This window comes from Mercenaria mercenaria, chromosome 4 (genome assembly GCF_021730395.1).
Source record: "Mercenaria mercenaria strain notata chromosome 4, MADL_Memer_1, whole genome shotgun sequence".
NCBI classification, from domain to species: Eukaryota; Metazoa; Mollusca; class Bivalvia; order Venerida; family Veneridae; genus Mercenaria; species Mercenaria mercenaria.
In genome coordinates this window covers 56,551,373-56,566,879 of record NC_069364.1, presented here as the reverse complement: position 1 = coordinate 56,566,879, position 15,507 = coordinate 56,551,373, and the positions used below count along the sequence as shown (strand labels likewise).

Below are 15,507 nucleotides of genomic sequence, written 5' to 3'. Positions count from 1 at the left end.
AGATCACTCTAGCATACTAACAGTCTAATAAAAAATTTCAGAGATGTTTTTTCATGAATGATGAGGACTGTCAGTCTGTCAAGAAAACAACATAAAATACAGCAGCATTTCAGACAGAAACTGCCATAATAACCTTTCCACATTCCTTGATTTTCTTTATAAAGTATGACTTCCTTACATGCAACAGGATAGAGATCACAACTAAGAAGAGAATGCAATGCAAACAGACTGGAATTTAAGACACCCATAATTTTAGTCCATGTGAAATTATTATTTTGTATATCCACACTCAAGATACTTAAAATCTAGTCTCCAGCATTTTGTTGCCCAAAGGCTAAAAAGAATTTGATTGATAAAAAATCTTTTCATGATGAATAAAATACCTCTCTTTGTTCCATCATTTTCTGTCTTTGTTCTTCTCTCTGTCTTTCTATTTCTTTCTGTTTTTCCAACTGCCTCTCTAATTCTTGCTGCTTCTTTCTCTCCTGTTCTAACCTAATGTAACATTATATAACATATAAAATCTGATTTCAGCTACTACAGAGGACATCTGTTTGTGTCAGTGTAAGATCACACATCTTTCACTAAGTAAACATCAGATGGAATAATCACTGTCTTTTGGAGTGGAAGAATATTGATCTTTCATGTAAAACAGACAAGTTTTCTTTTTATTTCATGTCTTTCCTACTTTTAACTAAATTATAAACATTCTGTAGGTCCTTCCATACCAGTGAAAAATGTATAGGAAATACTTTGCTGATATTTCACTATTCACTGAAAAGCATGTAATGAAAGATTCTGTTAACCTGTCATTGTTGCCCATAATTTTAATAATCAAGAAAATAATCATCTCTGCATTAAATTCTGCTATTACAGTACCATCTTAAAGTAAAGAAAGTTACTTCAGAAGAACATTTTATGTATAAATCTGTGAAAATGATACATAATCCCTTTAAACAACCAGATTACACTAAGCCTCTCACCTTTGTTTTTCTCTCTTTTCATGTTCCTTTCTTTCTTTCTCCATTCTCGCTTCCTCTTCTTTCCTTAACTGGTCCTGTAACATCTGTCGCCGCCTTTCTAACTCAGCCTGACCTTTATCAAAATTCTCCTTGCGACGATCTTCAAAGGTCACTGATAAACAAAACAAAACTTGAGAAAAAGCAAAATTCCAATATTTATTTGAAGCATTGTATTGCAACAACAGTATATCAATCTAGCATTCACATTACAAGGAAATACTACCACTTGATTGAATAGTCAGTATTTGGAAAACATTTTTATCACAATTTAGTGAAATAATGTCATTACGTAATTTTGGTGTTACATCAGTGATCAGTGTAATAAAGCATTGATGCTGACATTGTTTAAAGTAGAGAAAACATTGGCAGAACTGCCATTCTAGGCATTTTAAAGTTCAAACAGGAAAAGCTAACACCTGACAAAAAAGAAAATTTCATTTGTGTCTTTCTACAATTTTATTAAACTTGTTGAATAAAATTGATAAAATGCTTGGCAGAGCCTTTCCCTTTGTTATTTTATTCAGCCCATTTAATAAACTTAATATGAAAAGTCACTCTATGACAAGCAGCCTCTATGTTTGTCCTAACCAAGTCCATTTTAGTTCTAACATAAATCCATTCAATATTGCTGTAAAATAAGAATCCTGCTTAAGCTGGTTAGAGTCGCACTCCTTGTAATAAACAGGTTCAATCAAACTATTATTTTACTATGTTTAGCTTTATAATATATATTCTAAAGGTGTTTTTTAAACTCTCACACTTCCTACCAATTTTATCACAACGCAGGACAACTATTTCTGTAAACGATGTCTTAACTCAAATCACCTTGAAGGACAATTTTCGCAATGGTTATATTACTCAGTATCCCTGTACTGAAAGTTTCAAAATTTCCCTTTAACAATAACAATTCATCTCTGAAACAACAAGATATCTAATATTCACATCAATAAATCCCATAGCATAAAGTTTTACCTACCAGGTGATATATCAATTTCTTCCTGTTTAGTTTCTCCATTTGCTACTGGTGTTGGTTGAACTGGGGCAGGCATTCCCATACTACCCACTAAATCCCCAAAACTGTCTTTCTGTGTTGGTACTGAAATAGTCAGATATACAACTTACAGAACAATATCCTGAAAATCAAAACTATGCTAGTTTTAATTTTGGGGTACTACTGAGCAAGAGTTTGTATTTAATTTAAACTTTTTATCTGTCACTGAATCAGATATTTATAGCCTAGGAACTAACTAGAAGATGTTTTTGTAGAAAAGCACATGTCTACCCTAAAGCACAGTAGTAACAGGCAAGAAGTCAATAGGGGACAGGAATGAAAGTCAAAGAGATGCTGATGTTGGTTTAGTGACTGAATTGCAACATGGATCATCTACTTGGCAAGTCCAACCATCCCATGATGTTTCAATATTCTGTGTCAAGTGGTTCTCAAGTTATGGATCGGAAACAGTTTTTCAATGTTCTAGTCCCTGTGACCTTGACCTTTGATCAAGTCACCCAGAATCAATAAGGGTCATCTACTCTGCATGTCCAATCATCCTATCAAGTCTCAACATTCTGGGTAAAGTGGTTCTCAAGTTATCGGTCAGAAACCCTGTGACCTTGACCTTAAATTGAGCGACCCCAAAAACTATCAGTGGACATCTACTCCATAAGCCCTATCACACTATGAAGTTTGAAGGTTCTAGAAGAAATGGTTCTCCAGTAATTAATCAGAAATGAAGTGTGACAGATGAATGGTCAGACTGACAGGGCAAAAATAATATGTCTCCAGGAATATAGGGGAAACATAATTTGCAGTTTTTACTTTAGAGCCCTTCCTGACCGTAAGCTTCTTTGAATACATGGATATGCATCATTCTTAAGTTTGCAACCATGCTGTCATACTATCAATGACTGGACATATTTCAATACCCAACACTGTTTACTTGTCTGTTTTACATATCAAGACTTCTCTAACAAAACACTACATGTATATTATTTACTAACCAGGTTGGGCTACAGGTGGTGGTGTTCCAAAACTTCCAGACCGAGCTTTGCCTGGCAATAACTCAGCAGGCAGTTTGACAGGAAGTGGCTGGCCCATCTTAACAACATCTATTAGGTGCATAGCTATACAAAATTCATCACAGTTCAACTTGCCATCTTTGTCTACATCTGACAAATTCCTGCCAAGAAATACAGATACACTTTCAGTTCAACATTATTTTTCAGAAGTTCTTTGCTTGAACTTAATTAGGTTTCAAAATTTAATTTAGATCTAATTATATCATAACTTCTTTCCACTGATGTGTGGTTAAAATTTTGTATATGGTCAGAATTTGACCCTCAGAGAAACTGGCTGATAAACAGGTAAAATGAAGTTCTCCTTGTTGATAAGGACTTACAAAACTGCAAACATGTGTTGCTGAAGTTACTTTACTGATGAAGAATTACATAGAAAAGATACCTATCACTTATATATTGTATGTGATATGCATTAAAATGTTACTTAAATATATATCATGAATCTGTCTTGTCAACACTGACTTTTCAAAATCTAAACAACAGTAATATAACTAACCATATTTGAGCTAACATCTGTTGAGGAACTCCAGTATTCACTAAAATAGACCTGGCTTCCACACCTACAATTTAAAAGAAAGACATGGTTGTATTTAAACAATGTGCATATGGAAGTCACACATATTCTAGGATAATGAACTATCAATCCCTACCAAAGCAACTACAGCTAACTGTGATACCCTGAATACTGCTTCGAAGAGGAAAGAAGACATTTTGTTGATTTACCTTTACGTAATTACCAGGTAGGTTTTAATAAATAAATTGCAATCAACTTGCAATGTAGTTCACACCACAAACTTGGGTGTGCCCTACATTTGTTTGGAATTTCTTTAAACTAGAGGACCATGATGGCCCTTTATCGCTCACCTGAGTTTAGTTGCTTGCTTAATCCATGTGCCCCTGACCTCCGAGGTGGGGCAAGTTTTAACCCAAGGGAGATAATTTGAAAAATCTTGGTAAAGGACTATTACACGATGTTACATACCAACTAGAAGATGCTTTTGTAGAAAAGTGCATGTCTCCCCCAATGCATAGTAGTAATAGGCAAGAAGTCAATTGGGAACAGGAGACACTGACAGTTAGCTGAACACGCCATGTCCAATCTTCCCATGAAGTTCGACATTCTGGGCTTATTGGTTCTTAAGTAATGGATTGGAAACAGTTTTCCACGTTCTGGCCTCTGTGACCTTCACCTTTAATTGAATGACCCCAATATAATAATTGGTCATCTACTGCATGTCAAATCATCCTATGAAGTTGAAACATTTTGGGTCAAGTTTGTTTTGAGTTTAACACCATTTTTCAGAAGTATTTCAGTTATGTAACGGCAGGCAGTTAACATAGCCAGCGTTCCTGGATTCTGTACAAGTACAAATCTGTTCTCTGCAAGTAACTGGCAACTTCCCCACATGAATCTGAGGTGGAGGACGAATGATATCAGACACAATGTCTTTTATCAAATCGTCACGAAGAACATACGCCTCGCCCAGGGCTCAAACTCACAACCCTGTGGTATTCACTCTCACTACTGAGCAAAGCAGGCGGGCCTGGGTCAAGTGGTTCTCAAGTTATAGATGGGAAAGAGGTTTCTATCAAAAATCAATAGGGTCATGTACTCTACATGTCCAATCATGTTTCAACATTTTTGGTCAAGTGGTTTTCATGTTTTCCATGCTCCTATCACCCAATGAAGGTTAAAGGTTCTAGGTCAAATGGTTCTCCAGTTATTGATTGAAAATGAAGTGTGACGGAGTGGATGGCCCCTGTGACTTTGACCTCTGATGAAGTGACGCCATAAACAATAGCGGTTGTCTACTCCAGAAGCCCTATCACCCTATGAAGTTTAAGGGTTCTAGGTCAAATGGTTCTAAAGTTACTGATTTGAAATGGATTTCCATGTTTTGGTTGGCCTGTGACCTTGAACTTTGATGGAGTGACCCCAAAATCAACACGGGCCATCTACTCGGCCTAGTCCAATCATCCTATAAAGTTTCATTCTGGGTCAAGTGGTTCTAAAGTAATCATCGGCAATGGTTTCCCAGGTTCAGGCCTTGTAACCTTGACCTTTAACAGAGTGACCCTTAAATCAACAGGGGTCATCTACTCTGCGTGTCCAATCATTCTATGAAGTTTCAACATTCAAGGTCAAGTGGTTCTCAAGCTATTGATCGGAAATTGTTTTCCATGTTCAGGCCCCTGTGACCTTGATCTTTGATGGAATAACCCAAAAAAACAATAGGGGTCGTCTACTTCAAAACCCTGCCATCCTATGAAGTTTCAAGGTTCTAGGTCAAATGGTTCACCAGTTATTGATCGGAAATGAAGTAAGACTGATGGACGGACGGACAGGGCTAAAATAATATGTCTACCCCAGGAGAGGGAGATATAAATATCAAAGCCCTAGGCAATGTGATTTTGTGCCAGAAGGTTATCCCTATACCATGTGACCCCAAGGGCGGGACCATATTTTACCACAGGGAGAAAATTTGAACAATCCAGGTAGAGGACCATAAGATGATGCTACAAACCAAATATCAAAGCCCTAGGCCATGTGGTATTGTACAAGAATATTTTCGAAGATTTTCTCTATGTAAGTCTATATAAACCATGTGACCCCCAGGGCTGGCACCATGTTTGACTCAAGAGGGATAATTTAAACAATCTTGGTAGAGGCCCATTAGCTGATGCTACATACCAAATATCAAAGCCATAACCTTGTGGTTTCTGACAAGAAAATTTTCAAAGATTTTCCCTACGTGAGTCAATATAAACCATGTTACCCCCAGGGCAGGGCAATATTCGACGCTGGAGAGCAATCACAAGACCTCACAGGGTAGCTAAAAATAAGATACAAAAGGGGAGCTTCATGAACTGCTTTAACTGTTTTCACATTGCACTTCTGCTTAATGCTATCTATCATTTACCAAATTTCATTAAATTCCTTAAAAGTTTCAATAATTTCAAAATAACTGTTATCTCACAAATTTTCTTCAAATATAGCTTTGTTTTTTTATCTTCGGATGATTATGGCAGCCCAGTTTAAAATTTCTGCTAAAATGCTTACTTGTAACGATCAGAAAAAATTATATTTATTCAATTTAACATTCAAGTCAAAGTAGTTTAATCATTCATTGTCAATATAGTAAGTGGTGGGTAAGTGACTGAACTTTTTTAGTCATACAGCTAAATCAGATGATAATATCTGTTATGACTATTCATGAAATTAAAACTTATCTAAAAGTAAACAGTTAATATTTTATCTAAACAGGCTATCATAATATCACTATCTTTGTGAAAGATAGCAGGTATCTAACATAAGGTTGTACAGGTATTGTAAGGTATGGTAACAAGAGGTTATATTTAGCAGGTATAACTTTACATTATATTGATTTTTCCTGTCATTAAAGAAGGAAGTTATACCTTATAAAGTGATAAAATGGCGACTAAAGAAAACATAGACGCATCAGATGAAATAATAACATTGAAGTGTTGTGTGTGCACCAAGAAAAACATAACAAGAGATGCTGAAAAGTATTGTGTAGAATGTCAGGATTATTACTGTATACCATGTACAGACACACACAAAATGTTTCCTGCTCTGAGTGGTCACCAGATCCTGGATAAAGCTGACTTCAGTTCACATGGTTTACATGTAGCTGAGCTGCCAAGTTACCCTACAGAGAGATGTTCTACACACAAGGCAAAATTACTGGTCATGTTCTGTACCAACCATAATGAAGTTGTATGTGCTAGCTGTGTAGCTATACATCACAGGTAACATTGATCAGTATTTTGAAGATCATTTTTCCATGAATTTACAGTTGGCAAATACGCAAAAATTGAATTAAACAATTTCTACCATGATTGTTGTAATTTTTAGGCTATTACACGACTATAACTGATACATCTGGTTTATTGAAAGTGTTTTATTTCATGACATCAGAAAATAGTTTTCAAGGATTTATTTTTCACTCAGAAGAGGTGAATATAGACCAGTCACACAGCACTAACTATGAACCGGTGATTTAAATTTTATATCCTGTTAACTTTATTGCTAATAAACATCCATAAAAATTTTCTTGAACTTTCTAGCCATGATTACTCTAGATTCAGATGCACATAATTTCTAAAATGAGCATACAAATATAACCTATTTACAGTATGTCATTTCATACGAAAGGAAGAAACAATGCAGATGCCCACGGGCAACATGTTCAGCCCGCCAGCTGTCAAAAGGACTAACATTTATGATACTATTTGGCGGTGACAGAACTGAATGTGGCAAACATTTCTGCCAAGTTATTTAAGAACATCTCCATCCATGGCTAAGTTACAGCCCAGACAAGAGAAACTTAAATCAACTTTTGACCTTTGACCCCTAAGTGTAACCAACCTTTAAACTACTTATGCCTGACAGACTGTCTCATTGAGGCAAACAATTGTGCCATGTTATTTAAGAAACCCTCAATCACTGGCTGTGTTACAGCCCAGACAAGGAAAACTGCAGTTTTGACCTTTGACTCTAAGTATGACCTTGACCTTTAAGCTACCAATCTGGTTGTTGCACATGACACATCATCTTATCGAGGCCAATGTGCCAAAGTATTTAAGAATCTCTCAATCCATGGCTGGGCTGAGTAACGGTCCGGACAAGCAAGATTTTTACCACTAACCTCAAAATATGACCATGACCTTTAAGCTACAAATTTTGTTCTTGCACATGACACAAAGTTATTTTAAAATCCCTTGATCCATAGATAAGTTACAGCCCAGACAAACTCGGACGGACATACGCATGCACACACAGACGGATGCACGCACATACACCAAACCGCCACTGTGACAACTATATCGAACTCACTGTCAGCAGGCTTAACAAAAACTGTTTTGACCTTGTGCTTGATCTTTCATTTGTGAAATGGGTAAATTTTCAATGAACCATCCAAAAGACATAAAGAGCAAATATGTTTGTTTTCTGTGTACAACTAAATAATATCATGCTTTCCCAACTTTTTCAGAGCATGCCAAGAGATACGATCAATTCCAGAGGACATTGACAATTTGTACAGGAAATCAAGTTTAAGAGAAACTAAAACAAAAGTGAATGCCATGAAGAAAACCATGGAGGATATAAAGAAGTCAAAAGAACAACTATTACAAGAGCTGAAGATACACAAAAATAAGGCAGTTGATTCAATTAGGAATTTCAGGAAAGAAATGGAAGCTATGCTTGAGAAACTTGAAAAGGATTCCATACAGGAGGCTGAAGCACAGTATGAAAAAACAGAAAGTATATTACACAAACAGATCAAGGAAGCAGAGGAATTCAATGTTGACCTTGTACAGTACTACAAGAAACTGGAGAGGTCTGCTGGAAATAAAGCACAGGAGTTTGTCTGTGTTAAACAGACTGAGGAAACTATCGGTAAAGCTGAAAATGCTGAACAAATTCTGAGAAAAGGACCAGATATGGCAACAGGATTTCAACCTGATGTAACAATCAAAAACTTTCTTAATCAATTCAAGACACTTGGCAAGATCTCTATTACAAGTACAAAACTCAAATTGAAAACAACAGTGTACACAAAGAGAGCAGAGAATGAAATTAATGTGAAATTGACAAAAGACAAAAGTGACTGCTGTATTTATGGTTTTTGTTTCACTTCAGATGGCAGCCTACTACTGACAGACTTCAACAACAACAAACTGAAATATGTAGATATTTCTACAGCTACAGTTATGGATCATCTAGATCTTTGTGCTAAACCACATGCTGTCTGTCAGGTCAGTGATAACGAAGCTGCAGTTAGTCTTGTTAACAAAACCATCCAGTTTGTATCACTGGGTTATAAGATGGCTACCACAAGGCAACTGAAACTGAATCATCGCTGTTTTGGTCTGGCTTACAAGAATGGGAGAATGTTTATATCTGACTTCAGTTCCACTGTTTATATTTATGGTATGACTGGTACCATGCTCAACAAAATCACAGCAGACAGATCAGGCAATGAAATTTTTAGCTGCAGTAGACATATCAGTCTCAGCGCTAACATAGACAGGGTGTATATAGCTGATGAGGAAAATGGTTTGATCACACTAGACACTCAGGGAAATTATGTATCAACATTTACAGATCCTGATGGGGTTCTCCCTTGGGCAATATGCACTGATGGAAAAGGAAACATATTTGTCTGTGGATCCTCAAACATTGTACAGATAAGTGAGGAATCTGGCAGGAAGTTAGGTGTACTCAAAGATATGATGGTATCTTTATCAGCTTCATTTGACCCACAGCAGAACAAACTTGCTTTAACTGGGTCAGGCAATAATGTCAGTATCTTTGAACTAGAATAAACCATATCATCTGATACTAATATTTATCTTCTGAACAATAAAGTGTCCTGCAGATTATATTTCTTCCATTTTACATCAAACTGTCTTACAACATCTATGCATAATGATCTTACATGAATGTGTAACAGTATGCTATATACATTATCTGTATTATGGTTAGTTTAATAAATAAAACACAAATCTAATTTGTCTTTTATCATGCTTCTCCAGTTTTTTATTTTTCTCGTCTTTACAGCTTATTTTCTCTATGTGGAAGATTTCTTTCTCTTTTTGAATGGAAAATTAAAAACTCAAACACTTTCATATAATATGGAAGAGTGGATACAGTGGTTCAGTAGTATGTCTGTCTATGAAATACCCAACTCTGCAACTAGAATACGTAACTCGGATAAGAGCCCCATGTAAAGGAGCTTTACATCTTGTACATTTAAGAGCCAGGACAGCTTATATGGAGTTGTAGCATCTTCTGTATCCTGCACCATCTTCCAACTAATGTCAGTAACAGTCTTTTGGAAAATATTTGCTTTTTTTGTTTTTGGTTTAACGTAATTTTTCAACAGTATTTCAGTCATGTAACGGCAGGCAGTTAACTTAACCAGTGTTCCTGGATTCTGTACCAGTACAAACCTGTTCTCCGCAAGTAACTGCCAACTTCCCCACATGAATCAGAGGTGGAGGACTAATGATTTCAGACACAATGTCGTTTATCAAATAGTCACACAGTGATTTTTTTCCTTCTTTATAAAGTGCCCCTAAAAGGACCTTTTCCCATTTGAAAAATGCAATCTTTTTTCCCAGTTATCATCCAAAAATTCCCAAAATGACCAAATTAAGTTTGCATTTTGATGACTGCAGAAGGAAAACTTAGTTACATTGACATTCAACATGATTTAACCATTTAAACAGTTTGTGCTATTTACATGGAATTAAAGGAAGAAACATTCTAAATGATGTTATTAATTAACTATAAAAATTCCCAATCTGAGTAAAAACCCCACTGTTTTTCCCAATTTATCCGGGACCGGACCTTTTCTCAAAAGGGAAAAAAACAAGAGATGTCGGATGACAGCGCGCTCGACTATTCGAAAAATTGACTGAAGAATGGGGTCAAAATATTACCATAGATTTTCAGAAAAAAGAAATAATAGATTAAACACAAAAATGTTCCTGTACTTGTGAATTTTGATTAGTCTTGCACTAAATGGCAATGTGTGACCATGATGGCAAATATGTTATATGTTAGGCAAAATATGGACTTGTATGAAAAATTTAATCAATTTCTAAGTCCAAAAAGGGCCAAAAAATTCAGTCAAAAAAGTTGACAGAGTTATATACTCTCGCCTACATACGGAAATCATGTTGATAAACTAGTGTTAAAAGTTTCAAAGCCACAGTTCAAATAGTTTTGACAAAACGCGGACTTGTAAGAAAACCTGAACAAATTTCAAAGTTCAAAAAGGGTCATAATTCAGCCAAAATAGTTGTCAGAGTAATGTACTCTTGCCTACAGATAGAAATCATGATGATAAACAAGTGTTTAAAGTTTAAAAGCCATATGTTAAATAATTTTGACAAAACGTGGACATGTATGAAAAAAGAACCAATTTCCAAATCCAACAAGAGCACCGCCTTGCGGGTGCTGACGCTCATCTGATTTTTTTTGTATAATAGAAATATTGTCCTACCCATGATTTTCTAAGTCTAAAAAGGGCCATCATTCTTGCAAAAAGCAGGATAGAGTTATGTTTCTTGATGTACAGTGTCCACTTATGATTGTGAAAAACTGTTGCAAGTTTTAAAGCAATAGCTTTGATAGTTTATGAGAAAAGTTGCCTTAAACATAATACTCAACCAAGAAAATAATTTTCTAAGTCCAAAAGGGGCAATAATTATTGCAAAAAGCAGGATGGAGTTATGTTGCTTGCTGTACAGGGTCAGCTTATGATGGTGAACAAGTGTTGCAAGTTTCAAAGCAATAGCTTTGATAGTTTAAGAGAAAAAGTTGACCTAAACATAAAACTTAACCAAGAAATCTGATATTTTCTAAGTCCAAAAGGGGCCATAAATCTTGCAAAAAGCAGGATGGAGTTATTTTTCTTGCTGTACAGGGTCAGCTTATGATGGTGAACAAGTGTTGCAAGTTTTAAAGCAATAGCGTTGATAGTTTAGGATAAAAGCTGACCTAAACATAAAACTTAACCAAGAAAACTGATTTTCTAAGTCCAAAAGGGGCAATAATTCTTGCAAAAAGCAAGATGGAGTTATGTTTCTTGATGTACAGGGTCTGCTTATGATGGTGAACAAGTATTCCAAGTTTCAAAGCAATAGCTTTGATAGTTTAGGAGATTGATTGATTGTTTTGGGTTTAACGCCGTTTTTCAACGGTATTTCAGTCATGTAACGGCGGGCAGTTAACCTAACCAGTGTTCCTGGATTCTGTACCAGTACAAACCTGTTCTCCGCAAGTAACTGCCAACTTCCCCACATGAATCAGAGGTGAAGGACTAATGATTTCAGACACAATGTCGTTTATCAAATAGTCACGGAGAACATGCGCCCCGCCCGAGGATCGAACTCGCGACCCCGCGATCCGTAGACCGACGCTCTTACCTACTGAGCTAAGCGGGCGGGCCGATAGTTTAGGAGAAAAGTTGACCTAAACATAAAACTTAACCAAGAAATCTGATATTTTCTAAGTACGAAAGGGGCCATAAATCTTGCAAAAAGCAAGATGGAGTTATTTTTCTTGCTATACAGGGTCAGCTTATGATGGTGAACAAGTCTTCCAAGTTTCAAAGCAACAGCTTTGATAGTTTAGGAGAAAAGCTGACCTAAACATAAAACCTAACCAGGCAACGCCGACGCAGACGCCGACGCCGACACCGACGCCGACGCCGACGCCGACAACCGCTCAAGTGATGACAATAACTCATCATTTTTTTTCAAAAAATCAGATGAGCTAAAAAGGGCCATAATTCAGCCAAAATTGATGACAGAGTTATGTACTCTCGTCTACTGATAGAGACTATTATAATGAACAAGTTATAAAAGTTTTAAAGCCATATGTCAAACACTTTACCCAAAATATGAACTGGTACAAAAAATTTAACCAAGATTTCTAAGTCAAAAGGGGCCATAACTCAGCCAAAATCCTTGATGGAGTTATGTACTCTTGCCTATAACTGAACATGGTAATGGTTAACAAGTGTTGAAAGTTTCAAAGCTTTATCTCAAAAGACTTTGTCAAAATGTGGACTGGTACGAAAAACTTAACCAAGATTTCTAAGTCAAAAAGGGGCCATAATTCAGTTAAAATCCTAGATGGAGTTACGTACTCTTGCCTATAACTGGACATGGTGATGGTAAACCAGTGTTGAAAGTTTCAAAGCTTTATCTCAAAAGACTTTGTCAAAATATGAACTGGTACGAAAAACTTAACCAAGATTACTAAGTCAAAAGGGGCCATAATTCAGTCAAAATGCTTGACAGAGTTATGTACTCTTGTCTACAACTGGACATGGTGATGGTAAACAAGTGTTGAAAGTTTCAAAGCTTTATCTCAAAAGACTTTGTCAAAAAGTGGACTGGTACGAAAAACTTAACCAGGGTGTGACGCCGACGCCAACGCCGACACCGTGGTGAGTAGGATAGCTCTACTTATTCTTCGAATAGTTGAGCTAAAAATCACTGGTCACAGAGAACATACGCCCCGCCCAAGGATCGAACTAACGACCTCGCGATCCGTAAACCAATGCTCTACCTACCTAGCTAAGCGGGCAGGCCTTTTGGAAAATAGGATCATTGATACTGCAATTAGATTTTATACAGATAAAACATTTTAACAACAAGAGCTGCTCCTGTCATGATAATCTGCCTCATTTTCAGTCCTGAGATCATTATGACTTTGACATTTTACCTTTTGACCCAAAACATTTTGGGAGCAATGTACCAACCACAGACAGTCATCCTATGAAAGCTCTGGACTAAATGTTGTACTGACCTCCAAAAATAAAGTTTATCTACTGAACACAGGTAATCCTTCAATGAAGAATAAAGGCAGGCTAAAGGGTTCTCCATGTTACAGAGGGGAAACCATTTTCAGTCTCAAGATCACTGTGACTTTGACATTTCACCTACTGACAAAACAGCAGGGGTTATCTATTGACAACAAGCAAACTTCCAATGAAGTTTGATGACTGTAGGCCAAAGTGTTCTTTAGTTATTGAGCGGATACGATTTTTAGTCTCTAAGCCACTCAGACCTTGACCTTTCACTTAATGACCTTCCACAAAAAGTGGTCATTTACTGACCACAGGCAATCATCCTATGAAATCTGACCATTGTGAGACCATGCATTCTCTAGTTATTGATGGAAAGTTAAATGGTCTACCAAGTGTCCATCAGACCGACCCCAAATGACCCAGACTGGAACTTGACCTAGGTCATCAAGACAAACATTCTGACAATTTCACATGAGTTTCAAACTTAAAACTGTGGACTCTAGAGTGTTAATAAAATTTTCCTTTGATCTGGCCTACTGACCTAGTATTTGACCCAACATGACCAAATATCAAACTTAACCTAGAGATCATCAAGATAAACAAGAGGGCCATGAAGGCCCTGTATCGCTCACCTGACCTATTGACCTAAAGATCATCAGGATTAACATTCTGACCAAGTTTCATTAAGATATGGTCATAAATGTGGCCTCTAAAGTGTTAACTAGCTATTCCTTTGATTTGACGCCGCAACCTAGTTTTTGAACCGACCTGACTAAGATTTGAACTTGACCTAAAGATCATCAAAATTAACATTCTGACTAAGTTTCATGAAGATACAGTCATAAATGTGGCCTCCAAAGTGTTAACAAGCTTTTCATTTGTTTTGACCTAGTGACCTATATTTTGACCCCACCTGACCCAGACTTAAACTTAATCTAAAGATCATCAAGATTGACATTCTGACCAAGTTTCATTAAGATACGGTCATAAATGTGGCCTATAAAGTGTTAACTAGCTTTTCCTTCGATCTGACCCGGTGACCTAGTTTTTGACCCAACATAACCCAGATTCCAACTTGTCCTAAAAATCATCAAGTTTAACATTCTGACTAAGTTTCATGAAGATACAGTCATAAATGTGGCCTCTAGAGTGTTAACAGGATTTTCCTTTGATTTGACCTAGTGACCTAGATTCTGACCCCACCTGACCCAGATTTGAACTTGACCTATAGATCATCAAGATTAACATTTTGACCAAGTTTCACTAAGATATGGTCATAACTGTGGCCTCTACAGTGTAAACTAGCTTTTCCTTTGATTTGACCTAGTGACCTACATTTTGATCATACATGACTCAGATTCAAACCGGAACTTAAGATCATCAATATTAACATTCTGACCAAGTTTTATGAAGATATGGTCATAATGTGGCCTCTACAGTGTTAACAAGCTTTTCCTTTGATCTGACCTGGTTTTTGAACCCAGATGACCCAATATCGAACTCATCCAAGACTTTATTGAGAGTAACATTCTGACTAAGTTTCATTAAGATTGGGCCAAAAATGTGACCTCTAGAATGTTAACAAGCTTTTCCTTTGATTTGACCTGGTGACCTAGTTTTTGACCCCAGATGACCCAATATTAAACTCGTCCAAGATTTTATTAAGGGTAACATTCTGACCAAGTTTCATTAAGATTGGGCCAAAAATGTGACCTCTAGTGAGTTAACAAGCTTTTCGTTTGATTTCACCTGGAAACCTAGTTTTTGACCCCAGATGACCCAATATCAAACTCGTCCAAGATTATATTGAGGGTAACATTCTGACCAAAATTGTGACCTCTAGAGTGTTAACAAGCTTTTCCTTTGAAATGACCTGGTGACCTAGTTTTTGACCCCAGATGACCCAATATCGAACTCTTCCAAGGTTTTATTGAGGGTAACATTCTGACAAAGTTTCATTAAGATTGGGCCAAAAATGTGACCTCTAGAGTGTTAACAGTCAAATTGTTGACGTCAGACGACGATGGACGACTGACACAGGGTGATCATAAAAG

The 15,507-nt window shown here is 36.7% G+C and overlaps 2 protein-coding genes across 2 annotated transcripts in view; one reads left to right on the top strand and one right to left on the bottom strand.

Annotated features, from left to right (window-relative positions):
• Positions 1–15,507, bottom strand: part of LOC123551799 (intersectin-2-like) — a 108,082-nt gene that overhangs the window by 77,800 nt on the left and 14,775 nt on the right. The window contains exons 9-13 of the mRNA XM_053542215.1: positions 3,598–3,661; positions 3,024–3,202; positions 1,999–2,118; positions 984–1,134; positions 384–495 (exon numbers count right to left, since the gene is read on the bottom strand). Of these exons, the coding sequence (XP_053398190.1) occupies positions 384–495; positions 984–1,134; positions 1,999–2,118; positions 3,024–3,202; positions 3,598–3,661 (626 nt within the window). The remainder of the gene's footprint in view (positions 1–383; positions 496–983; positions 1,135–1,998; positions 2,119–3,023; positions 3,203–3,597; positions 3,662–15,507) is intronic.
• On the top strand, positions 6,478–9,637 carry LOC123551800 (uncharacterized). The gene is made up of 2 exons (XM_045340999.2): positions 6,478–6,872; positions 8,117–9,637. Exons 1-2 carry the CDS (start codon positions 6,535–6,537, stop codon positions 9,450–9,452), a joined length of 1,674 nt encoding a protein of 557 aa, XP_045196934.2. The 5' UTR covers positions 6,478–6,534; the 3' UTR covers positions 9,453–9,637.